This window comes from Haliotis rufescens, unplaced genomic scaffold (assembly GCF_023055435.1).
Source record: "Haliotis rufescens isolate VD_foot unplaced genomic scaffold, xgHalRufe1.0.p SCAF_1, whole genome shotgun sequence".
Classification (NCBI taxonomy): Eukaryota; Metazoa; Mollusca; class Gastropoda; order Lepetellida; family Haliotidae; genus Haliotis; species Haliotis rufescens.
This window is the reverse complement of record NW_025963779.1, coordinates 71,489,228-71,516,690: the sequence shown is the minus strand read 5'-3', so window position 1 is coordinate 71,516,690 and position 27,463 is coordinate 71,489,228. Positions and strand designations below refer to the sequence as shown.

General features: G+C 40.6%; 1 protein-coding gene across 1 annotated transcript; it reads right to left on the bottom strand.

The window, feature by feature from the left end:
- Positions 1-1,997: 1,997 nt before the first annotated feature.
- Positions 1,998-26,658, bottom strand: LOC124139704 (neural cell adhesion molecule L1-like). The gene is made up of 13 exons (XM_046506980.2): positions 26,516-26,658; positions 24,918-25,037; positions 19,231-19,333; positions 16,360-16,553; positions 14,146-14,334; positions 12,898-13,032; positions 9,153-9,249; positions 8,704-8,891; positions 8,057-8,215; positions 7,376-7,519; positions 6,480-6,791; positions 4,597-4,699; positions 1,998-2,870 (listed from the first exon to the last, which is right to left on the bottom strand). Exons 2-13 carry the CDS (start codon positions 24,976-24,978, stop codon positions 2,714-2,716), a joined length of 1,842 nt encoding a protein of 613 aa, XP_046362936.2. The 5' UTR covers positions 24,979-25,037; positions 26,516-26,658; the 3' UTR covers positions 1,998-2,713.
- Positions 26,659-27,463: the final 805 nt, after the last annotated feature.

Below are 27,463 nucleotides of genomic sequence, written 5' to 3'. Positions count from 1 at the left end.
AGGTTATGTCGAGAAATGTTGTTAATAGTGGATGTCCAATTCTGATGAAATATATTAAAAGCACAATCATTCAATATAACAATCTTCAACTGTTTGTGAGAGCCACACAAAACCAAAACCATGAGAAGATATTAAGTGTCTATTATTTGAAGCCCAGTTATTCTATTACCCTAAATATAGGGTTCATTATCTAAATATAATAATATGTTGTACGCTTTTAGGGGAGGTGTTTTTTATATTTATACTAATACCCAATGCTACGAACAAGTGGGTTGATATACATCAGATATCGGCCACATATGCAATCAACTTTAGGTGTTTGTGGTCCAATTTGTAAAAGGTTTTTACCAGCCAGTAGCTCTGTACTATCAAATCTATTGATCCCCCAAATTGTATATGCGTATAAAAGAATCGGACTAACCTGACAAGCGAATAACGTAAAGAATACTTCAGGGGCAGTAATACATAGTTTTCTGGTTGTAAGTAACTCAAATAAAGCCTTTTGGCACGTAAAGCTAGATCAGTATAAACAGCTTTACTTTGACTTCATTTACAAGTGAAAACTAATCCCAGATATCGATATGTATTACATCCTCGAGCGCTAAAGCCTATCTTCAATAATAACATACTGCTATAGCTGATAGGTTTCCTCCTCTTCGAAAAACAACATTAAATTTTTCCAAGTTAAAAGTCACTCGCCACTTCGCTGGATAAGAACCTAACATATTTATCTGGTGCTGTAAACTACGTATAGTATCAGAAACCAGAATTGCATCATCAACAAATATCAACATTAATACATATCTTCTAAAATTTGGGAGGTGTTAATTCCCATGAGTTCCAGGTGTCATAATTTATACAGTAGGGGATTATGAAAGAATATAAATGTTAATACTTATTATTATAAAGCAAAGATATGTGTTGACCATAAACATCCTGTACAAAAACGTTCATGTCTGTAAAACTTATAAGTGCAGTGGCCAATTTGTTAAAAGTTTCACAGTCTGTGATTAGAAAACTGTGGAACAGGTACCAAACAACCCAAAATGTTGACTATCGACCCCGTGCAGGTTCTACGAAATCGAGGCCAAACGGTGAATCAAATTGCAGACGTCCAGATGTAGAAGACACCGTCAGGCTCATCTCCATGCTCGACAGCCACGTGTTTTGCCGCCCCTTAACGAATCGTCATATTTCCAACACAACGTCGAAACTGGGGTAATCGACGATGGTCCGGTGGCATGATTTGCACTTCTTCGATAGGTATGGCCGTGTCTGGCCACGTCGAAGTGACTGTCAAGCCAGTGTTAACCTGAGACCTCGTGACAGATTTGGCGGTGGGGCGTTGATGGTGTTTTTTGGCATCACTATGACTCACCGAGCTCCACTACACTTAAGGGTCACCAGACAATACTCTCGAGACAACCTAGTGACACCATCTGTTGCCCCGTTTGCAAGCCACGTGGGTCGAAGTTTAATCTTTCAGAACGAGAAAGCCCGCGCTCATCGTCAATACTCCCCTCCAGCAGAACACCATCCAAAAAGAGTCATGACTAACAATATGCCCAGACTTTTCCCCCATTGAACACGTTTGGGACATGCCAGAGAGACGTGCGTCAACGTTATAGGTCGCCGACCACGTTGAGAAGAGTGGGACCGACTTCCCCAAATCGCCACTGGGAGACCCATATGCAGTATGCCTAGTACACCGGTTGAAACTGTTCCCAATTCGTTCATTATTACCATACAACTATAACTCGAAACTAATATATCTTACAATTTTGGAAATTTTAAGCAGTTTCCGAGTAGGGGAAGGTGGGGTAGCCTAGTGGTTAAAGCGTTCGTTCGTCACGCCACAGACCCGGGTTCGATTGCCAACATGGTTACTATGTGTGAAGCCAATTTCTGGTTGTCCTCGCCGTGATATTTCTGGAATATTGCTAAAACCACACTCACTCACTCACTCACTCACTCACCCACTCACTTTGAGTATTCTCTTCTTTATATATATACAATAATTATTGTTTGAAAATACATAAAGAAAAATATGCAGACAAACAGTAATTTTACCACATAACGATCTATAGGTGTAATACAATGATTCCTACAGAATCGAGCAATGTTCACAGAGAAATCTTGTCAACGAATAAGGAATGTCGCAACTGTATCTCTGGGGTATTATATATAACGCCTCTAATAATCTTGAACCGGCTCGATGGTGTAGTGGATAGAGCGTCTGCGCGGCGAGGCGAATGTCAGGGAACCGATCCCCGTCTACCAAAAAACGTTAAAAGACGGTACTTTTTGTTTCCCTCCCTAGCGCTCGGCATTAAGGGGATAATAAAGACTGGTTGACTCGGAGTCAGTATACTGTGTTTGAATGTTGTATTTGTATTAAACTGCGGCATGGTATCTCAGAGGACGCACACACGTACACACACGTACCTACGTGACTATGTAAGTGTACTAATAAGTAAACTCCATTTCGCAAGGACGCTTGTGACTATGAAATTAGGCTTCATTGTATAAATTACTTTCCTAAGTTATTAAGATAACATACAATACAAAACACAATCAGTCACATGTGAATATTTGAACGTATCCTAAGCATGGATTTAAAAACACGAAGAGAAAATTACGAGTATTTGTAAGTCCTTTCTCAAGGGGTGGTATCAACGTGAGACGGTGGCATCACCTGCAGATAGATTTGGCGTTAACATTTCTTCGGCGCGGGCACATCGAGTATGGTGGTATAGTAAGGACCATCGTTACCTCCCGCTTCGCCACCACCTACTACATGACTCATGTTGATGGCGACTGGAGTCAGGTAGGCGTCACTTGGTTGTTGAGACGGACAGGTGAATATGGGCCTGCAGAAGAGGAAACATACTATATTGTATATGTATGGTGCTTGAGGACATCCTGTTGGAAGGGTTGTTATTTTGAAACTTAATACCACCAGAAAAGTCCTGATAATTGAAAAACTTTAGTCGGTTAACAGTTGATGGTAGGTATATTGTGGCAATCGTTGCTGACGGAAATCCTAGTTGCCTAGCTCATCTCATTTTGTGTCGACTGTAACTTTTAAACAAAATGTGAAGCCTGTCAGCAAAAGTGGTAAACGGCTGCGATCTGCGCCACTCTGATCTTTCATGTCATTCTAAACTGCGTCGTATTAACAGTCCTTAAACTATGGGTACAGTATTATTACTCAATTTTAGAAAGCAAATTATTTTGGCTGTGTCGGTTGTTATATATCTTGATAACCCTTAATATTCACATATAAATGCATTCGGGCGTGACTACTTAGTTGCTATGACTTGTGCCAAATATTCTTTTTCAAGAAGTTGTTATATGCCAGTGTATTTTATTGTTTCTGTTGGGATTGGGTAGACGCTTATTGTGTTTCGACAATGATCAGTCGTCAGGGATTACTATATTTAGATGCTAGTATGGTGCGTAAACTTCCGGTCCGTGTTCTATGTGGTGAGGGCACGGTATGGACATTTCCAGTAGCTTGTTAGGTATTAAAAAAGGGGACAATAGCGTTTTTACGTATCCCTCACGCTTTTCATCGCTTCGGAACCAGCTTTCATGTGAGGATCGCTCATCATCCCTGATTCCCTGAAAAGAAGCTTGACCACTTTCGCCGCTACTTGAATATATATTATTATCACTGACGTTCGCCACCACCACTGTATTTTGCCATCACCACTGGGTTTTTTATGTATCTGATGCTGACCGCTACTATGATATCATATTATGCCATTGAATATTGTACTACCACTCTGTTGTGTACTGCCATTGTACCTGTTGTGCAGTAATTTGTATTGATTTGTTAACGTAGTTAATTTTTGTAATACATCTGTTGATTGTATACCACTTGTTTCACACTAAGTTCTATTACGTACTTATTCCTGGGTTAACAGACCGCCTCCGTGGTCTAGTGGTAGAGCGTCCGCACGGAGAGCGGAAGGTCCGGGGTTCGATCCCCGGCCGCGTCATACCAAAAGGCGTTAAAAGATGGTACTTGTTGTTACCCTGTCTGACGCTCGGCATTAAGGGGTTAAAACAAGGACTGGTCGGCTCGGAGTCAGTATACTGTGTCTGAGTGGGGTATTCATGTTAAACTGCGGCAAGGTATCTCAGTGTGCTAGCACTATAAATCGGCATCAGTCCGAAGTAGTACAAGCAGCCACACACACACACACACACACATGTGCATGCACGTCGCTATATAAGTGCAATAATCTTGGACGCGACGTTAAACCCCATTTCACCCCACCTCACCTGGGTTAACATCTTGTTTCAATTTGGGAATCGACTCGTAACATTGAGTGAGTGTTTAAATAAAACCAGAAAAGCAAGAACCACATTTTCTCCCTATTCCACAATAGTAATACATAGACTATGCCTTCCGTTAAACAAAATCGAGTTGAACTATCCATTCTGGGTCGAGGGTACTTACAGCTTAAACTCCATGGAAATAAGCAGACATTATAAAACGTGAAGAGGTCACCAAAATGGCAAAAGAAAAAAGTAGATCAATAGATTCTTTGTAACTTGTGGTTTAGTGAGGAGACCTAAAGTGAATACCTTCTTATAATTAAAAACACCACTATGAACAGGAGCACAACGACTGCCGCAGACAATGAATATATCCACGGATACAGTGAGTGTTCTTCACAGACGTCTGCACCTGAAACAATCAGAGGTTTCTGATGCATTAATGTACAAAAAATAATGACCCTCCCCTAATGCTTGTCAATTTGTTGGATGACCCTCCACTAAAAGATAAAATGCAAAATCACTTTCATAAAAAAAGTCTATTTCGAGAATGTCCATTTTCTTACTCCTCATGCATGTAAAATCATGGGCAAATTATTGTTGGTTTTTTTCTGAGGCAAGTAAATGTTACTGATCCGCCAATCCTCATTGCGGCCACATGTTGCACGTCTTCCATTGATAGACGTATAGACGCTGGAAGGGGGTGGGGTGGGTGGGTAAGAACTGAATTGCAGTCAACGTTTATCTGAAACAAATATAGGATGACGCCTCCATTTTTACGTATACTTTAGCTGAAATATCAAAATACAAAACCGAATTTTTAAAAATAAAAGTAGAAGAATCTAGAGGATTGGAATTGGAATCCTGTGGTGAGAAGAAAGTAAAAAAAATAATATTTTTTTCTTCAACTTAGAGAACAAAAATAACACAAATAACCTCATAAGTGAACTGATCAATGACATCGGTGGGGGAAAAAGTCAAGGAGACGTGGCCTTATACGAACAAAGAAATTCTATCAAAGGCTCTAGAAAGCTTCTGACGATGAAACGATAGATATCTTAAGTTCATACAAATACTAAATTAAATAAACAGCTCTTCGATAAAGAATTCAAAATTGAAGAAATATAAAAACTGTTAAAAAGAACATGAAAAATAATAAACGCCAGGGTATTGATTGCTTCCCGGTTGAGTTTTTAAAAAAATTCTTTTGGAAAGATTCAGGAATTTGGGTCTACAAAATTATCACAGAAACAATAAATTAAGCACAAAGATGAGTGACATGTTTCATTACAGGTAGATGATAAAATTATCGGTTATCACTTAAGACTTCTGTACGATATCAGGTTTCCAACAAAAACAAAACATCTATTAGTACTATATGATACCATTTATCGATTTTGAAAAAGAATTTTTGGACATAGTGTCCCCTAAACTTAACATGAGATAATTTGCTCAGGTGTTATCATATATATAAACACTACATCCTGTGTTTTACAAAATGGCATTTTGTCATCGTTTTATGACAAAAGGGTCTGTGTATAGGAAAACCAATATCGCCCTAACTTTTCATCCTGAAATGCTTGGAACTATGATAAGAAGCAATAAAGACTTTAAAAGAATTGAACAATATAAATTAGGACAATATGCAGATGACACACAACTTTGCTTAAATAGAACAGAAGAGAGGTTAGGAGCCTCTATTATCAGGCCTTAAGATGAACTTGATAAAACAAAATAAATTTTGATTACTCTCATGTCAGAAAGTAATATAAAGCTATGTCAGAATATCCATTCTGATTAGTAATCAGAAGAGTTTGAAATATCATCAAACTTAACATATCTGAAATACCTTTGGGTTACCACGCAAGGTTGAAATCTTTGTGGAAAGGGCATGCTCGATAAAACCTCAAACGTTGTGAAATGAAGACACAAAAGGCTGGACCTTCTAGAATATTGCTCGACATAACTTCTTCACCATCGCTATGTTACCTTAAATATACATATACGTTAGATGTTCATTGAATGTACCATTCAGTAACATTGACATGTTTTACGTACTAGTATTAATTGTGTTAGGTGTGTTCTCTTTCACTCGCTCCCGCCAAGACCTCATTGATTTTTTTTTTACCGGGCCTTGTAAACGAGATGAGTGTGTGTTAATTATAATTAAGAAAAGATTACAGAACACCAACCTCTCCCCTTTAGTGCCACACTAATTGTTACTGTGTAGCTATCGTATTGGTGATACAGGTCCCGGTAGTACACGCCAATAATCGCTTCAAACTCCGCATCAGTGAGGCCTGACGTGTCGATATAGGCTTCCTTTGTGACATCATTGTAGATCACATGAGGAGGCGCATTATTGTCATAGGTTTGATTCTTGAAGCGCCATCTTTCTCTCAAGGTCATCCCCGGGTCAGTTGTAGCTTTCACTGTCAGCTGAACGCGATCGCCCTTGACGATTTCTTGAAGTGGCGGCGGATGCTCAGTTATTACGATTGGTTCTGAAAGAAACATGCAAAATGTGTCTATTCTTCGGGTCCCAGGTTGCAATGTGGCTTGAATATTGCTACAAGATCCAAATCTACACTGAACATAAAGTAACATGACAAGTATTAGAATTTTTCAAACTTAACATTCGAATTTCAAGAAATACAGGGGGCACGGGTGGCCCAACCGTCTAAGGCGCCGCGTTTCGCTGTGCAGAGTTGAGTCCCTTGGGCACGCCAGAAACCTATGATTGTGGGTTCGAATCCCGGTTCGCCCCATTTATGTTTCTAGGTTCGTCAGCACCATACCCGTGCTCGTGGGTTTCACCGAAGTGGTAAACGTCTGAGACCTGCATCACTTCGGGCTTTCCTCCCACATTAAGCTGACACGCCGTGATATAACTGGAATACTGTTAAAAGCGGCGTTAAACCCAACTCACTCACTCAAGAAATACATACAACACACATTGCACGAATTAACACCAGTTCTTGAGTAACATCGTCATGAAACTGTCACATTACTGTCCAGGAATGAAGATTTAACTCCCTTTGTATCCATCCGTTTGTATCCATGTTTGATGACAAATATAACCACTTACCGATGACGTTGAGGCAACCATTTGCAAATTCATAGTCTATTTTGTTGCTGACGTTACACTGGAAACACTGGGTATCGTCCGGTTTCTGCAGACCTATGACCGTTAACACTCTTCCACTATCACCGAACTGGAACTTGCCGCTTCCTATAAAGGGATGTGAATTGTTTTTGAAATAATCGTATTAGAACGATTATACCCATACATGTCAAATGTGTATGTCTGCGAGGGATTCTTTCGAAAGTCATTTGTTAAAGTCGCAATAATGATTAAATTTTGCAAGGGGGAGTTTCTCTAACACAAACAAAGATTCATCTCTGACAATCTGGTTTCGTTTGTGATTGGTCGTTTCGTGACGCTGTTGTTCAATGACATGCTTCCATGTTTTTTCCTCGATGTTTTCTAAGCCGACAACTGTTGATTTTAAGGCATCGATATCTTCTACATAATGCAGGGCAATAAATGTAATTATACATGTGTGGATTTTGCCATATCAGTGTGAGAAAAAAGATATTTGAGAAAATGTGTACAACACAGATATTGCGCCTCAGACTCCACTTCTCGCATGTCTACATGCACCTGAATTACATGGAAGGTAGGGTGAACTGGGATTTTATGTCACGTTCAAGATTTGTGGATCAATATTGCGACGTTTAAATTACAGAAGGACAGTATGAGTCTTACCTGGAGGACTTAGTATGTTAATTGGATCCCCATTAATGTACCAGTTGGGTGTGTCAATGGGATCCTCCCCGTCAGCTGCCCGGGACTTGCAGTAGAAGACAGCGTCCCTGCCCGTTGGTATAGTCTGGTAACTTAACGCCTGTTCCCAAATAGGACCAGCTGCAACATAGAGCTCTCAGTTTAGTCACACACTTAATCCAATCCAAATTATCTTTAAAACGTGGGGGATATATTAGTTAACACATTAAAAAAAATATGTCATCTTTGTTCATCAAAATTCTGATTAAACGAATATTGAAAACCGTGCCTCGAAACATCTATGTGTCAACATGGAGTACAACTCTGATCAATATCCGGTGATGGTCCATGGTCATAAAAGAACAATGTGCGAGTTAGGTTAAACACCGCTCTGAACAGTATTGCATTCAAATATCACGGCCTTTCATCTTAATAGGAGGGAATCTATCTCATCGTTACGCCGATTGTAAAAAAATTATCTCTTTGGTGACAAAACGAGGAAGGATATGGTACTGACAGATCAAAGATCATAATCGTGGAGAACAAGATATCTGGGTGGCCAAGGTTTGTAACTCTTCACAACGAGTTAGACGAACCGTGACCCATCATAACAATACAGAACAACTTACACGTGACATCGAGAAAGATGGCAATCTGGACTGTGCTGACTGAGTTCTGCCCGAAGCAGGTGTAAAATCCCTCGTCTTCCTCCACCAGGTTCAATACCTTCAGTTTCCTGTTGTTCTTGTCGAACTGATATTTCTCACTTGCTGTGATGATATTACTCCCCTTGCGCCACGTGATTGTTGGTAGAGGACTAAGAACACATGTACCAAAAGCTTTAGTGCAATGGTATTAAAATCAGTATTCATCCTTAATCAAGGTTTGTGAAGGCTTAAGATGACTATACAAAATCGTTTTAAAACTACGCTGCTGTACCAATGTAAGAACTATATATTGTTGTTATAATTAACGGAGTTATATGGCAAACAGGTGTATATTTACTCAAATGACATGCCAATGTTGAACATGTACTTGCGGAAATATATCAAATCTATCATGAACGAGCTGCACTCACTATCCACTGAACACACACTCCAGCTCTGCCGTCTGGGTCCGTAAGAATATTGTAGGGTTAGTTGTATACTCGGCCATAGGTTTTACCTGCGGTTTACCTGAAACAAAATGCAAAGTAATACGTCAATGAAAATATCTACTGAGTTATGACTATGGCAATTGGCTGGTTTACTAGATTGGGTATAATTACTAGCCGTGTATGCTGGTGTCCATCATCTCATAGTTCGACGCTCTCAATTTCCGACGGACACTGTTTCCTACAGATAAATTGATAACTAGAGTAATGTCATAGGACATTATATCCAGGAATAACTTGTCCAAAGCAATAAAACAGTGAACATTGTATTCAATGCTAAATCTGTATGCTAGGATAAGTAGCTCTCCAAAAAGAAGACAGTTTTCTTAGGTTGTACCTACGGTTTATCTGAAACAAAATACAAAATTATACCTCAATGAAAATGTCTACTGAGTTATGACTATGGCCATTGTTCATTGTCTGTAAAAGAAGCCGTGCTAGGATTAGTGGTTCTCTCGACAAGGAAGGCAGTGTAAATTGTCCTAGGACATCCTATCCTGGTATTTGTAGCTCTAGACAAGAAAAGCAAGTCCACTGTCTCGGGACATTCATTCACTACTTGGAATAGTAGACAATGGAAATAGTGCGATTTTTCCCTCTGATTGCTTGCCAAAGAAAGTGAAAAACAAAGTACATTTTCTTCAGTCATTCTATCCATGGACCAGTAGCTCCATCGAATCAATGGAAACAGCGTGGTCTTGGAATATTCTGTCTACTGAATACTTGGCGGAGACAAGAAAACGATGTGCATATTTTCAAGACATTCTTTCCTGGTATTAGTAGCCCCGATAATGACAACAGTGACCTTTGAGATTCTCGGAGGCAATGTCCCAGCACGACCTTTCCCTGTGAATCAGTGTCTGTGGTAGGAACCAGCTTCCTAGTGGGGTAGTTTCTTTCACTTAGTGTTTGTATACATTTCTTTTCATGAGGAACCAATATCCACTTGGCAGTTGTTGTTAGTTACCTGCATGTTGAGTTTTAACCATAACTAAACAACATATTGTATCTGCCATAGATTGACTTAGAGATCTACATTAAAATGGGTCTGTGACATTTTGAAAGTATTGTTAAGGCGTTAAGTACAGAAAGCGTAATTAATAAGAACGTTATGAGAATTATGAAACGTTATGTAATTCAATATAAACAAGTGAAATACGGACACATTTGTAAAAATAAGCTGAAGGGTCAATGTCTCATTTTAAAATAATATGTCTTGATATCATCTACATATACCTTATCCTTAAATAACACAAATTCATAAAGAAAAGGTGTTTTTCGGTATTATTATAAAATAAAAAATATATATATAACCATACACCAGGTGTGTTTTTAACCGGCCTCCTGAACATACAGCACATGTACGGACATTAATAGACACTGAGTAGACTTAATAGACACATGCGCATGTCCGCAAGAAATCGTAGTTGAAGGGCACCCAGAAGCAATGCTCTGTGTTGGACTTTGGATGTTAGAAAGAATTGTTACGGGACAGTTTGTATTATCATATCATATGTGTTTGAATGAATATTAAACAAAAACCATATTGTCCTGCGCAGATGTCATCAATTATTTTTTTGTCCATGTATTTTCAATAGCCATCATCCTTACAAATTGTGACGGCTTCTTTAATTAGAAAACGAGTCGATGTCAACCTCAACAAACAATGGATCACATGAATCTTATACACAATGTGACAGTGAGTGAGTATTCCAGTTATATCGCGGCGTGTCAGCTTAATGTGGGAGGAAAGCCCGAAGTGATGCAGGTCTCTGACGTTTACCACTTCGGTGGAACCCACGAGCACGGGTATGGTGCTGACAAACCTAGAAACATAATCGGAGCGAACCGGGATTCAAACCCACAATCATAGATTTCTGGCGTGCCCAAGGGACTCAACTCTGCACAGCGGATCGCGGCGCCTTAGACGACTGGGCAAGCCGTGCCCCATTTCCGTACCACATACACGATTGTTTATATACTTGCCGAACAAAGTACCTGTTCTTCATACAAAGTGGGGGGCGGTCGGGTAGCCTAGTGGTTAAAGCGTTCGCTCGTCACGTCGAAGACCCGGGTTCGATTCCCGACATGGGTATTTCTGGTGTCCTCCGCCGTGATATTGCTGGAATATTGCTAAAATCGGCGTAAATCAAACTCACTCACTCATACAAAGTGGTGTAAATTGTATCATGTTATTTAAAAAATAATAACATAATATTTCGTCATTCGTCTGATGTCAGCGATGTTGTTCCAAATGTCAAACAACGATTATCCCAAATGTGTTCAGCTGGCTCTGGGGCTATGGGGGAGAGGTCTGGAGAAACAGCAGGCAATGGCAGAAAAGCAATGATAAATGGTATGCGGCCTTAAAAGTATGTTAAAAGATGTGCGCAAGCGTCGCTATACCGTTATCCTGGGCGTTTGTATACCCTTGCACGACCATCGGAACTATACAAATGAAACCTGGACTCATTTGTGAACAGTATACAATCCCAATCGTGTCTTCTGAACCTCCGATGCTAAACCAAGTCAGTTGTGCTTATCGCTGGACGTCGGCGTAGGATGCTGTTCTCCCTTAGCCGGTGGAAGTATGGTCTTGCCGTAATTGTCCGAACTTTTAATGTGGCAGTTTGGTTTCGATTCCGTAGATGCACCAACAGAATGTGTTTGTCATGTTGACGTGACGTCACAACTGGACGGCCGACCTGTGGCAAGTCATGAGTGTTGCTCTGCTATAGATAACGTCTTAATATAATATATTGTGTTTCGATGAACATTAAAATGTCTGGCAACATTAAAATGTCTGGCAACTGTCTGGTAAACGTTGACTTTTAGCAAGCGTGGCATTGCGTCAGCGTTATTTACTGTTGAGTGAGTGAGTGAGTTGAGTTTAACGCCGCCTTTATCAGTATTCCAGTTATATCGCGGCGTGTTAGCTTAATGTTGGAGAAAAACCCGAAGTGATCCAAGTGTCAGACGTTTACCACTTCGGTGAAACCCACGAACACGAGTATGGTGCTGACAAACCTAGAAACATAATCGGGTCAACCCGGGATTCGAATCCACAATCATAGGTTTCTGGCGAGCCCAAGGGGCGCAACTCTGCACAGTGAATCGCGGCGCTTTGGACGACTGGGCCACCCGTGCCCCCTATGTAATTTTGAACAACGGTGTTTTTATGAGTACCTGATAGCGAAACAATCCTTGAGTGCTGTCCACATTAACAAACCAAATCATGCTCCCAACAATCATTCAACTTGTGCACCGTGCATTAACATGCACGTGCAAATTGTGAATCACGACCTTAAAGTCCAGGAGATGTCTCCATGAATATGAATTGAAAGAAACACTATTCAATTTCAGAATAGCTTTATTTTTATGTGCAGCACTGTTATTTTTCCCCGTTGGTAAATATATCACATACTGTGTCAAAGCCGTATGCACTTATCTTATCTTATCTTATCTTATAGAATGCAGGGTTCTGACACTTTGAATAATAACTAGAGAACAGGCAAGTACACGCTATATATAAGCAAGGGAAGATAACCTGTGGGAAGAGGGGTTTAATCTAAAAGACGTAATTGTGAAATAAACACAAGATTGTTCATGTTTAAATGACTAATACGTTCAACGAAAACGTAGCTCCTGTCACAAGGCAATCGATACTCACTGGCAACCGGAGTAACTGTCAGACTCTTTGGACTGCCTAGCTGAACAGTGTTTAGGATATTGTTATAGATGGCACACTTGTACAGATCGGCGCCCGTCTGGTCACTTGTCTCCAAGTAGATAAAATGCAGCGTTCCTTTGAAAAAAATTGTATGAAGTACAAATCATGCAATATCATCCAGTAGACTATTAGAGATGGAATGCATTGCGTATGCATATAGTAACAACTGTCCAAGTAGAGAGGTAGGATTTTATCTAGTTTTCATTTTTAGAAAACGAATCTAAATAAGAGAACGAGATTCCTCTGTACCACGCGACCTATTTTGGTGACCAAGGTTAGGTTTTATTGCGAATCAGACATACGATAAATGGCCTTGTGCGTGCAAAGAGTTGGAATTTGTTGCAAAGCCGTTTCTTAACAGTGTTTAAACAATTAATTGGTCAAGTCAGGTTAAACAAGAAATGTGTTTTAACAAGCCTAAAATATCCCCGTGGAAAGAGCTATACACCAAGTGAGAACAAGACAAAAGTCGTTTTCCCTTCATGTCGAGCAATATTCCAGCAGATCCAGCATACTTAGATCTATGCTTTAAGATTTACAGTGACAACGTTCCAATAGTCAACTTTCCCTTTATGTCGAGCAATATTCCTGCGGTTCAAGCCTTTGGCGTTTACATTTCACAGCTTTTGAGATACAATCGAGCATGCTCTTTCTGCCAAGATTTCAAAAAATGTCACACGACTCTTGCTCAGAAGTTGTTTGGTCAAGGTTACAACTTTCAAGGCCTCAGTAAAGCTTTCAAAAAGTTTTATGGTAGACATCTGGATCACATTTACAAATAACACGCATCAGTGACAAAAATAATGGCCGATGCATTTCGCTATTTTGACCTGTAGAATTTTTTTTCATGTGAAAAATTGACTTGCCTTTGCGTGTGTTTGATACGGGTGCCAACGGTGGGGTAGGATATGCTCAGCTTTTCGCCAAAACCTGATATCATCCCTGATAGTGATTCATAAACACATGCTAATGATATAGTCGGAATCGTACAATCCACTCTACTTTATGCAGAGATTTCTAATGGGTGTGGATACTGCTTTGTCATCATCAAAAGTGTATATTCTTTTGTCATCCTTATCATGGTTCTCAAATAGCAATGCTCTGAAACAGTCACTTTGAAACTGTTGCTAAGCTTAAACACCATCTGCCGACATCCGACTAAACGCTTTATCTCTATCCAAAGATTACCTTGATCGTCAACGTGGATTCTGGTGGTTTCCTCCACTTGGTTCTTTGCCCCGTTGGGTGATTCTAAAAACCAGGCGACTTGAGCTTTCGGGACACTTTCTGGTGCGTCTGTACATAGCAGGTTGGCGTATGCTCCTTCGAATTTGTTGATGTCTTCAACAGGGATCACAGGCCAGTTTGCACCGAGTGCTGTAAATACACACGTTAAAGGTCGTATATGTTGGGACATAGCGTACACCCCGTTATTATCAATGCTCTCTTGGTGGGGCTTGAAGTGTTGGTATATAAATATGCAAATGAGTTGTGTTACATCGATGTAATGTCTGCGTTATAAAACAAAAATGATATTTGACATTTCCACTACGTTTAGAAAGTTGTTTCCCGATGTATGAGTGTTTCTGCAGACAAACATGGCTGCAAATCATTTGGCATTACATGTAAACATTTCCCCGATATTATCACTAGTCTATTCATGGGTCATGAAATTTTGTTGTACATACTCAAAGGTTAATGTATTGATCAGATGTATTTTGCATATTACAACTCCCCTCCCTTTCTTCGTTGATTCTTCGGGGCGGTCGGGTAGCCTAGTGGTTAAAGCGTTCGCTCGTCACGCCGAAGACCCGGGTTCGATTCCCGACAATGGTGTCCCCCGCCGTGATATTGCTGGAATATTGCTAAAAGCGGCGTAAAACCATACTCACTCACTCACTCGTTGATTCTTCGGTTCAAATGTACGAGAGCCTTATTTGACTGAACATCGATGTTTCATGTTTTAATTTTCAAAATTCAATTGTCAATATTGTAATTGAGACTATTTTTGTGTTCAGTTTTGTCAAAGAGTTGGATTACCTTAATTCCCAAGTAACCTTATAGAGTAGTTTGAAATGTGGAAAATTTGAGATTTGACTTTTATTGATTTTACCGGCCTGAATAAAAGAAAGTGAAAAATAATCGCACAATCTATTTCATATTTGAATCTATGCATAACAAGTGATAAAAAAACAAGATGACCTCACCTTTTCAATATTATGTCCTTTCCTTTTTTGTCGGACAATATTAACACACAAAAAATAAAAGCGACAAAACACTTTCCATATTCATAAGAAATCTCTGTCAAAAACAAAGTCGATTGAACTATTCCGATTATATCATGAGCATGTGTTTTTGAATCGCAATCAAATATTGATTATACTAGGCGTTTGCGATATTTGATCGTATCCTGCCACACCGGTGGCACCCGTCACAAACACATGCAAAGGCAAGTCAATTGTTCACATGAAAAAACACATGCTTCAAGTCAAGATAGGGAATTGCATCGGACATCACTGATGGAATTGTCATCCACATGTTCATTAAACTTTTTGAAAGCTTTACTGAAACCGTGAATGTTGTAACCTTGATCAAACAACTTCTGAGCAAGAAATCTTGGTACAAACAGCATGCTGGATGTCAAGAGTTGTGAATTGAAGACGCCAAAGACTGGAGCAGCAGGAATATTGCTCGACATAAAGGTAAAGATAACTTTTGGAAATTTGAAGTTATCCCTCTTGTCATATATTCTTGTGGGGAGTCTTTTGTCATTCTGTATTTTTTTGCATAGATCTAAATATGAAACAGATAAAGCGGTCTCACTGGTCTCCTTTACTTAATTCTGGTTCAGGTTCAAGATTTAGTTGATCCTCTTGGCCAAATTACCTTCTTTTGACTAATGCATAAAGGTACATATCAGCATGAAGAGGAGCGCAATTGGTGCCCATGGGGATGCTTACATCTTTCCTAAATGTCCCCCCCCAAAAAAAAAAATAATAAATTTTTTTTACATAGATGTTATGATACAATGCAAGCACGGTGTATTGTTGTTCTGACGGAACACGGATGCGTGTACTCGTGGGAGTCGACATGTGACAAGTCTTCACTTCATCGTATTATCGAATTATACTGATACAGCCTTGCTGTCTTTATTTCACATTGTATTTTGAACATATACAATATTGTTAAATCATTATTCTTTGCATATACGCGCACACAGTATTACAGTATACAGTGAAACCCCTTACGGACGTTAGCGTTTGGATTTGCAAATTTCCATTTTAACGAATCATGGTTACGGAGCAATGTCACTTTGTATAAGGTGGGGTTGCCGGATTAGCAGGGTCCAGGCTAAATCGGTTTGACTGTATATTGCAGCAGTACATAGATATATCTACTCACAAACTTCTCTGACGTTAATGGCGGGGGATACGGCTAATGGAGTCACCCCTGGACTAACGGTGTTCTCCGCCCCGCACTGGTATAATCCCTCCTCCCTGATTGTGAAGCTTGGTATGGACAAGTTGCCAGTGACTGGATCTACTTGTGTGATAGAATCGGAGACAATTAAGGCCCCGTCTTTGTACCATTTGTACCTGCAATCAGACAAAAAGACATCAGTGGATATTGTGGCCTCAAAGTCTTTAATGACTTATTACACTGTTAACGCATCTGCGGTTCCGAGTGAGAATAGAACCTCTGGAACCTATGTTTGTCAGGCTCTTCTACAACAGTCATGTTTACACTTTCAAGTGAAACAGGTGTTGCTCAGGGGTTATTTGACAACTAGTGACCCATTTCTGTACCATTTGTACCTGCAATCAGACACGATATAAATGGAACTTGTATGAATGGAAATGGTCCCTGTCGTTGGAACGGTGCAGTTGTACCTCAGGCAAGATGTAGTATTAAAGAAGATCTTCAAAGATTTCAACTGAATAAACCAAACCAGAACGTATTTTGGAATTCGAAAAACAGTACTTGCAGTCAGTACCAACAATAGGTTAACTTTCATATGTCTAAATACCACCATCGTAAGAGGCGACTAACGGGATCGGGTGGTCAGACTCGCTGACTTGGTTGATGCATGTCATCGTATCCGAACTGTGTAGATCAATGCTCATGATGTCAAAAGCTGGATTGTTGGATCCAGACTTGACTATTTGAAAACATTTTGCTGAATTATTGCTGAGTGAGGCGTAAAACAACAAACAACATTTATCTTAAAAGAGGATCTGATAGTGGAGAGTTCATGGGTACGTTGAACGCCAGACAAAGACACGCACTGGCAATGAAACGCTTAATGTCTATGAATGGATCCCACATACGGCGGAACAATAAACATTAACTTCTGCCGTGAGCACAGTGATTTCTCTTCTCCGAAACGTCAAAGGCTGGAAACAAGCTATATTGACAACAGCAATGCTGAGTAACCGATTTGAAAAGGACAGGACAGGACAATTTGTGAAACATTAAAGCAAATGCCATCTGAATTTTACTGAGAAAACAATATGTGAAATGCTGGACTTCCTCATTGATAACATCTACGTAACATTTTGGGGAAAGACATTTAGACAAGAAGTAGGCATCTCCATTGGCACCAATTGTGCTCCCTTTCTCTTGGATCTGTTTCTTTATGAATATGAATTGGAATTTCTTTTCGGATTGGCAAAGTCAATACGAGGTAATTTGGACAAGAAGTTCAACCTAAGCTTCAGGTATACCGATGATCTGACATCGTTCAATAACAATCAAAAAGCTAATTCCCTTCCACTGATTTATCCACCTGAAGCCAAGAAAAGGAGACCAGTGAGACTGCTTCATCTGTTCCATACTTAGATCTATGCATTAAGATTAAGAGTGACAAAACACTCTCCACAAGACTGTATAACTGGAGGGATGACTTCAACTTTCCAATAGTCAACATTTCCTTCATGTCGAGCAATATTCCTGCAGCTCCAGCCTTTGGTGTTTACATTTCACAACTTTTGAGATACAATCGAGCATGCTCTTTCTACCAAGATTTCAAAGACCGTCATTCAATTCTTGCTCAGAATTTGTTTGGTCAAGGTTAAAACTTTCAAGGCCTCAGTAAAGCATTCAAAAGGTTTTATGGTAGACATGTGGAGGACATTTTCAAATCTAACGCATCAGTGACAAGAATGATGTCCGATGTTATTCCCTATTTTGACTTGTACGATATGTTCCCATGTGTTTCATTCAGACGAACAATCGACTTGCCTTTGCACGGGTTTGTGACGGGAGCCAACGGTGGGGCAAGATACGCTCACCTTTTCGCGAACATCTGCTATCATTACTGTTTGAGAGTGATCCATAAACACATGCTCATGATATAGTCAGAATCGTACAATTGAGTCTGCTTTATGCAGATTTCTATTGGACATGGGATGGGTTTTGTCGCATTATTTACCTAGGGTTTGGTTCACTTATGCTTGTCAGGTAGTCAGGCTCTTCTACAAGTCATTGTTAAGCAGATATTGCACAGGATATTTGACCAACTGACTGTATCAATACAGAACTCTCATTCTACAACTACTTCAACGGTTCAGTTGTTCTTCAAGCAAGACGCAGTTTCAAAGCAGATCTTTAAAGAATCAAAAGAGCTTGTTTCAAGGAATCGAACAGCAGGTGATAACTTTCATAGTGTAGACTTTCATTTGTCTAAATTACACCATGCATTAGAGTAGCCTACTCGTAGAAGCAATCGCCCGTCATAACAAAAATGCCCGGGTCCGATTACACATTTATAATAAGTGAAACCCATTTCTCGTGCTAAACGCGCCTTATTCCCTACCCACTCGTGTCTTTACTCTTATTCGTAATTGCGACCAACCATGAGATATGGGACCTTATGGGTGTAATATCACATTTTGACTTGTCATTATATTTTAAAAGTATAGTATCTTAGGAACACACAAATATAATTCACAAGCTTCAATTCATATTTATTACATCATTATTTGGCATCAAACATTTGGACTCATTTTCCGACTTATAATTGTTAATGTAATAATTGCAGATTTTAGACATACTGTCTGATGACTTGAAAGAAGACATGTATGCTGAAATATTGTGAAATAATGTTTTTATTACATTGCGAACTAACGAGAGAAGAGTGAAGATGGTGACATCTTTTACTAAAATGAAATACATAATTCAACCTTCAAATAACATCGACCGAAAAGGTCAGTTAGTGTTCCCCCTTGTATGAAATACTTTGAAATAACGATTTGTGACAAAAGTCGTACTTACCTAGGGACTGGTACACCTTCGGCATGACACATCAAACGGACCTGTTGATTGGAAATGTATTCCATCCGACGCACATCAGGCATTTTTATTTCTGGAGCCGTTTCTGGAAAGAACAATTAAACCAAATATAGCCACCAAGGCTACGTGAAATGTTTACTGTTGAATACTCCCCGATGTAATATATACTCTTAAAAAAAAGAAACTTGACATAGATGTAAAACCACTTTTTGCCAAATATCTATAATAAATACATTAAATGAGAACCAAATAAGTCAAACAGAAAGATGATGTGTCTATAATTCGCGAAAACACATGCAAAGCACATAAACGTAGCGTTTGGGGGTCAATTTTACAGCTTCATCCAAACGCAACCGCCTGTAAAGAACGTGCAGCACAGGATCCTGCATTTAGGCATGCAGGCCCCCTGCTGAATGGGTATAAAAATCCACATCAACGGCTGTTCATACAGTCCTTATCCACTGAATGCAGCTCAACGGAACTACGCCATTGGGAGATTACAAGCTGGAGCAACTCAGCAAGAAGTGGCCAGGCACTTTGGCGTATCCAGACAGACAATCTCCGCACTGTGGACCCGATACAACAACACCAACAGAGTTGACGACAGACCAAGGTCAGGAAGACCAAGGGTGACAACCCAAGCACAAGATCGAAACATCCGGCTGCGACACCTCCGAGACCGCACTACCACAGCCACGTCTACAACCACACAGATCCCTGGGGTACGCAGAATATCAGATCAAACGGTACGCAACAGACTGAGGGAGGCTGGACTTTTTACACGAAGACCTGTTCGACGGCATGTATTGACCCACGTCATCTGGCGGACCGTCTGCTTTGGTGCCAACACAGGGTTAGATGGGCACGTGCAAGGTGGAGAAATGTACTTTTTACTGACGAGTCCCGTTTCCTACTCACACGTGCTGATGGGCGCGCACGTGTCTACAGACGTCGGGGTGAATGTTACGCCCCCAACTGTGTGCAGCAGGTTGTCCCATTTGGCGGTGGTAGTGTCATGGTATGGGCCGGAATTCATCACGGTGGTAAGACGCCTCTGGTGCATGTGGCAGGTGCATTGACAGGTGTGCGTTACAGAAACTTGATCCTACAGCCTTACGTTCTTCCTCACGTCAACGTTCATGGCGGACAGTTCCAGCAGGACAACGCTCGACCGCATATTGCACGTGTTTGTCAGGACTTCTTACAGCAAAACAACATCCAGACATTACCTTTGCCAGCCCGGTCACCAGATTTGTCCCCGATTGAGCATCTGTGGGACGAGTTGGATCGACGCGTTCGCAGAAGGAATCCACCGCCCCAAACACTTCCGGCGCTTCTTGATGCACTTCAGCATGAAAGGTAGCACATCCAACAGCGTGTTATTGACAACTTGATTGCATCTATGGGTCGGCGGTGTCAAGCGATGATTGATGCACGTGCTGGGCACAACCGATAGTGACATTTTCTGTACCCCTGTGACATTAACTGTATCGTGTACGTGTGTCTGTCTAGGTGACACGATTAATGTTTTGAACATTGTGTATATTGATCTTCAAACAGTGTTTCAATTCTGTTTTTTGTGTCTTATTTTGAAACAATCGCATTATATTACATTTTGAAAGTCAGTGTCAAGTTGGGTTTTTTTAAGAGTATATAATAAACTGAGACGTCCTCGCCTACACGTCGTGTACAACACCTTTAAAACACGACATGCCTCGGGAACGTTATTTTGATGTTTATAGCTGAATATTGTCCAGTTTACCATAAGATAGCTTGGGAAATACTCGTATACAGTACTATAGATCTTCGGTAAAACCGGACATTCATTGGAAACGCCCGGTGTCCTCACGATAACTTGAAAGTGATTCGTTAGAATATGCCTTTAAAAGACTGTGTCGTTTCTTTACTTTGTAACAGAGATGCGAACACGAATAACCAGGCATATGCGTTTTAATGAGTACCTACACTCTTGAGTTAGTCATCAAGTTGCCAAAAATAGTTTTATGATGGCAAGTGTTTACGATTTATATAACTTTATCCTTTTTTTTTGACGACCGAAAACAATAAAGTCGCGATACAAAGTTGCCACTGTTTATGATATATTAATCAATGAATACTACAACTATGTAAACTTCCGTCCATGCAAGTAGCATTGCGTTTCCATATAGCGTTTCAGCATTCAAGCCAAAAAATGGAACATTGTTTAGATGGTACCTTTTTTCTAACGGGCCCATGGTCGTAAAGTGGGAGCCACATACCCTTCATTCCTCCCCCGATCACAAATCACCTAATAAGGCCGACCCAACGCGTCACCCACAGCAAAGACTCAATACCCTGAATCATTAAGCAAATTTATATAGCTTTTTCCTATGGTATTGAATAAATGCAATCATAATATAATAAACAAGGCTACGGCAAAAAGCAATGGTTTTTTTTATTTTTGCTCTCCTCAAAGTTTTCTGTGATATAATAACTGATATCCTTCAAGAAATGTACACTTGGCCTAGATGCGTTCTACATTATGTACTTGTGAAGGCGGTATAGAGCTGTGTTGTAATGTAAATAGGATTCAAAGCGCAAATTTTTCCTAGTTACATTGTTCACTCATAAATCTTTAATGGGGTGGCATACAGATTTGTTGTAATATACAAAGTGTATGAAACGGAAACTGGAGACAACGGCCACCGGATAATTAGGGAAAACAGCCACTCATAAGCGAAAACGCAAAATAGGGTTCATGGAAACGGCCACCACGAATGTAGAACACGACGGTAAGTCAACAGAAAACTATGAAAGTAATTTATCAAATTATGGAACTCTTGACTCAGTATGTAAATTTCTTTCATGATTTACTTTTATGTTATCATTTTGTATTTGTCTATTTATAGACTGCCTGCACCAGTCAACGTTGCCTAGGACCCTTTTGAAACAGACATATTTTCATGAACCAATACATATTTGTTTTTTGCTCCGGTTATTCAGAAACAGGGGTGGTGGAGAAACAAGTGGACTGTCCCTCCGGTCATCACGCCGAAGACCCTGGTTCGATTACCCACATGTGTACAATGTGTGAAGCCCATTTCTGGTGTCCCTGTCGTGATACGGCTGGAATATTGCTGAAAGCGGCGTAAAACATAACTCACTTACAATTCAGACTAAATACACGAATATGGAAACTGTTGCGAGGTGATTTCTACATTGAAATGCAAAGGTTAACCTGAAATCGGTTCATACGGAACTAAATTATGAAATAAGTTAATGACCATGCACGATCAATGAATTATAAACACATTATAAAGAAACACAGAGTTTTGGGGTTTAAATTCACAGAAGGTAAAATACAATCGGTCAAATAAGTGGCAGCTGCAATAGGTAACGGTCCCTACAATATATGTCAATGCACTTGTGAATGGCGAGACGGCTTGAAAAAGGGCCGAACTCTGTTTCTGAATCGGCTGTTTGTACAATTCGGACTAATGCCGACTTTATAGAGCTAGTCCAGTGAGACACCATGTCGAATGTTAACATGAGTACCCAACTCAGATACAGAATACTGACTCCCAGCTGACCAGTCCTTATTTAACGCCCCTTATGCCTAGCGCCAGGCAGAGTAACAACAACTATCATCTTTTAACGTATTTTCGCATGACGGAGCCGTGGATGGAACACACGACCTTTCGCTCTCCGGGCAGACGCTCTATCCACTGGACCACGGAGGCGGTCCAATTAGATACGATGCCAGTCAGGTTGTAAAAGGCCTCGAATCGTGCTGGTCTCGCGCTTAAAGAGTTACAGCCAGCCTTCTAGAAGTTGTCACGTCAGGAAACTTCTCGAAGGACCATGCTGTCCTGAGTTTTTCACAGGTCCCAAACTGAAACAGTATGTTAACCCAGAAATCTGTACTAAAAGAACGTACAAAGAAGGCATCTAAATATGGTAACTTCCTGACGACTGATCACTGTCCAAACACAATGCAATGAGTGTCTACCGAATCTCAACAGAAACAATGCAACACAGTTACAGTCATTGTTCATCAATTGGTGAGGTGAGGTGAAATTGGGTTTAACGTCGCGTCTGTTTAGCAATAAGATACACTGCAATGTAACAAGTTATTTGCTGTCACTTAAAGTCACTGCAAATAAACAATGGCATCTCCATATGTATAGCTTGCTATTATATAAATGTTATCCCCGAGGTATTTGCGAAGGTATGCTATTTTTTACCTTTGAACCGTCTTCGGGCAGACATACTTTCGTGAAGGAAAATGTGTTTTTGTTTCCAAGTCAGTCTTTTCTTTCACACATAAGAGGTAAAACCTCAATGTGTCAATGTGTCTCTTTAGTGTCTTCAATATTTCATTACTAATGAGCTGAATCAAATCACATTTGCGTCCATTTGAAAATAACTAATTATTCAGATGCCACGTCCAAAAGAGGAAACGCCCTTTATGCCTGATTTCATTTACTTTAAATCATACAATCCACTATGTTATCTACGTTGTACTCACTTCTTGATGCCTAGAATACACAAGTAATGCTTATTGTATGTACCTAATGTACCCAATGCCTTTGATCCAACAAGACCCTTCACTATCGACCACCCGAGGCTGACAACGTACTGCCGGGTGCCTTAGATTTATGAGGTGTACAATGTTAGGTGTGTACCCTGACGCACGTTGAATACTCTCTGGTGAAGACAAGTACTATTCTTATCAACATGCAGGGAGTGATTATGACTCACGCAGTAGGAGTGTTTATAGGGTGTTTATTCAGTTTTAAGTATCTTTTAAGTGACATCTACTTATAGAGGTATATTTGTTTTTAAATATATTTTATATTCAGCGACGTAATCAGACCCGATGATATGTTCGAAAACTCTCAATAAAATTAAACACATATTTATATTCAACTCTTGCTGTAACAAACTCCCAAGTAACGAATATAAGGATACCTCGTTAATGCAAAAAAACATGGGATATATAGTGTTATCCGTAGTTCGAGATAAGATATTCTTATTATTAACAATGGCGTTAAATGCCACAGTGAGCAGATCAGTTTCGATTAGGGCTGGGACGAGTCCAAATTTACTACCCGGGTACCCGACACACTATTACCCGGGCCTACCCGGATACCCGCTATAGGTCTCAAGAGTTGGGTACGAAATGTCCGAATGGGAATTGTTTTACCGCAGCCCTGGCACAAACTATTTAGATACACGTATAAAACAATCTGATCATGCATACACTGCAGTTGATAGACGCTTTATACTTACTCGAACATATAAAAGTAAGAACGTCAGTGAGAAAGAAATATTACCACTAGCTATACTTGTAGTGTACCCATTGAGTTTTATTGTTAATGTCATTAATAGTCATGTGGGTACCCAGGTCCTCTTCAGGGCCCACTCGACCCGAGTACCCGAGTTACCCGTCCCAGACCTAGTTTGATACAGTCGATCAATAACTTTACCTGCAGTTGACAGCATATAACATACATACAAGCCATGGGCGGATGCACCTCCCCCCCCCCCCCCCCCCCCCCCCCCCCTTTTATTTCGAAAACAAATCTTTTTTTCTGTATAAATTACCACCAAAGACACCACCACCTTTTCAAAAAAGCTGTATCCGCCCATGAGCCCAGTCATGTGTATTTTACCGACGGTAATCTTACCCTGTGTCATGACCCCGTTCAGCTGGGCCAGAAGCAGGAAGACGGTGGAGTAGAGTCCCATACTGAAGCTATGCCTCTTTCACTGTGCTGGCTAAAACCCCTTGGTCACATGCAGTTCATCTACAACAGTAGACAACATAGATGTGACATGAAGTCCTTGATTGATCTTGATTATGTCACTGCTGTGCTATGCACTGATCATACTTTGAAATGTTAAAACGGTCTAGTGACTAACAGTTGTTTAAACCAATACCGAAATCGTTAAAAAAATAGTGAGGTGTGATTGCAGATAAGTAACTGTTGGCTAGCCAGATCTGCATGTCTGCGTGTATGTGGATGTATGTCTGTGTCTGTGTGTATGTGAATGTCTGTCTGTGTATGTCTTTTTGTGTGTCGATGGATGTATATCTGTCTGTATGTGTATGTTTGTGTGTGTGGATGCCTGTCTGTGTGTGTGTGTCTTTGTGTGTGTATGTGTGTGTCTGCGTTCAAGATTATTGCTCTGTCTCTGTCTGTCTGTGTGTGTGTGAATGTCTGTGTCTGTGTGTCTGTGTGGGGGAGGGGGGGTCTGTCTGCGTGTGGATGTCAGTGTCTGGGTGTGTGTGTGGATATCTTTCTGTCTGTGTATGGATTCATGTCTGTCTGTTTGTATGTATGTGTGAATGTCTGTATGTCTGTCTGTATGTGTGCATGTCTGTGTCAGTCTGTCTCTATGTGTGGATGTCTGTCTGTGTCTCTGTGTGTCGTTCGCGTTCAAGATTATTGCTCTGTAGCTGTCTCTCTCTGTCTCTGTGTCTATCTGTCTGTGTGTGTGGATGTCTGTCTGTGTCTGTCTCTGTTTGTGTGCATGAATGCGAGTGTGTGTGCGTTCAAGATTATTGCTCTGTAGCTGTCTCTCTCTGTCTCTGTGTCTATCTGTCTGTGTGTGTGGATGTCTGCCAGTGTCTGTATGTGTGGATGTCTGTATGTGTCTGTCTCTGTTTGTGTGCATGAATGCGAGTGTGTGTGCGATCAAGATTATTGCTCTGTGTCTGTCTCTGTCTGTGTGTGTCTGTAAGTGTGGATGTCAGTCTGTGTGTCTGTGTGTGTTGATCTCTGTCTGTGTATTTCTCTGTGTGTGTTCGCGTTCAAGATTATTGCTGCTCTGGGTCTGTCTGTGTCTCTGTCGGTCTCTGTTACGGTCTCTGTCTGTCTGTCCGTCTGTGGATGTCTCTGTGTCTGTCCGCGTTCAAGATACTTGCTCTGGGACTGTCTGTGTCTTTATCTGTCCCTGTGTCGGTCTCGGTCTCTGACTGTCTGTCTGTCTGTCTGTCTGTGTGTGGATATATGTCTGCGCTTATCCTCTCAATGCCGAGCGCCAGGCAGGATACTATCTTTTAACGTATTATAGTATGACGCGGCCGAAAATTGAACCACCGACATTGCGCTCTCCAGACAGACGCTCTATCCACTAGACCACGCAGGAGGTCGTACTCAAACTACAGCGATCCACTGTATATAATAACACTAGCACACATACACTAGCGACGCGCATATGTCCCTACACTTTTATACAAAAGCAGTACATGGACTGTGTGAGGACCACGGCAGTTGCTTACCTTTAGGTGTTGGTGACGGGTTAGCCAAGTTACATCCTGAGTCAACCAGCAGTGGCGAATGTTTTAAAGGTCCGTCATATGGGTGCAGCTGGCCCACACCTTCAGCCTTCGGTGTGGTGTGGGTATTCCGGAGTCACGGCGCTGACTGACTTGCTGAGCTTCAGGGTAGCCAATGAGATATGGTATTCAAACTGACAAATATGAGACTGGGCTGATAAAGTACACCATTAACAGTTTGCATGTACCATGTAAAGTCTACTGAGAAAACAAAATGTGAAATACTGTAAGAAGAAGTTATACCCATGGGCACTTATTGTGCTCCCCTTCTTGCTGATCTGTTTCTTTATGCATATGAATCGGAATTTCGGCTCGGATTGGCAAAGTCTGATATCGTTCAATGACCACCAAAGAGCCACTGATTTACCCTACTGAACTAGAAATAAAGGAGGCCAGTGAGACCGCCCCATCTGTTTCATATTCAGATCTATGCATCAAGCTTCAGAGTGACACATCACTCTTCCACAAGACTGTATGACGAGAGGGGTAACGTTCCATAAGTCAACATGTGGATGAGGTTTCTAAACTTGACGCTTCAGTGACAAAAATGATGTCCGATGCATTTCCCTATTTTGACTTGTAGCATATGGTCCCGTGTATTTTTAGTTGAACAACTGACACATGTTTACTTTTGTCTGTGACGGGTGCCACCGGTTGGGCAGGATACACTTACCGTTTAGCGAAAACCTTGTATCAACACTGCTTTATACTGATTCATAGACACATGCTCATAATATAGTCAGAAGCGTACAATCGACTCTGCTTTTGACAGAATATAGAAATTGACAATGAATATGGAAAGATTTTTGTCGCTGCTTGTACTAGTCCGGACTGATGCCGATTTATAGTGCTAGCACACTGAGATACCATGACGCAGTTTAACATGAATAC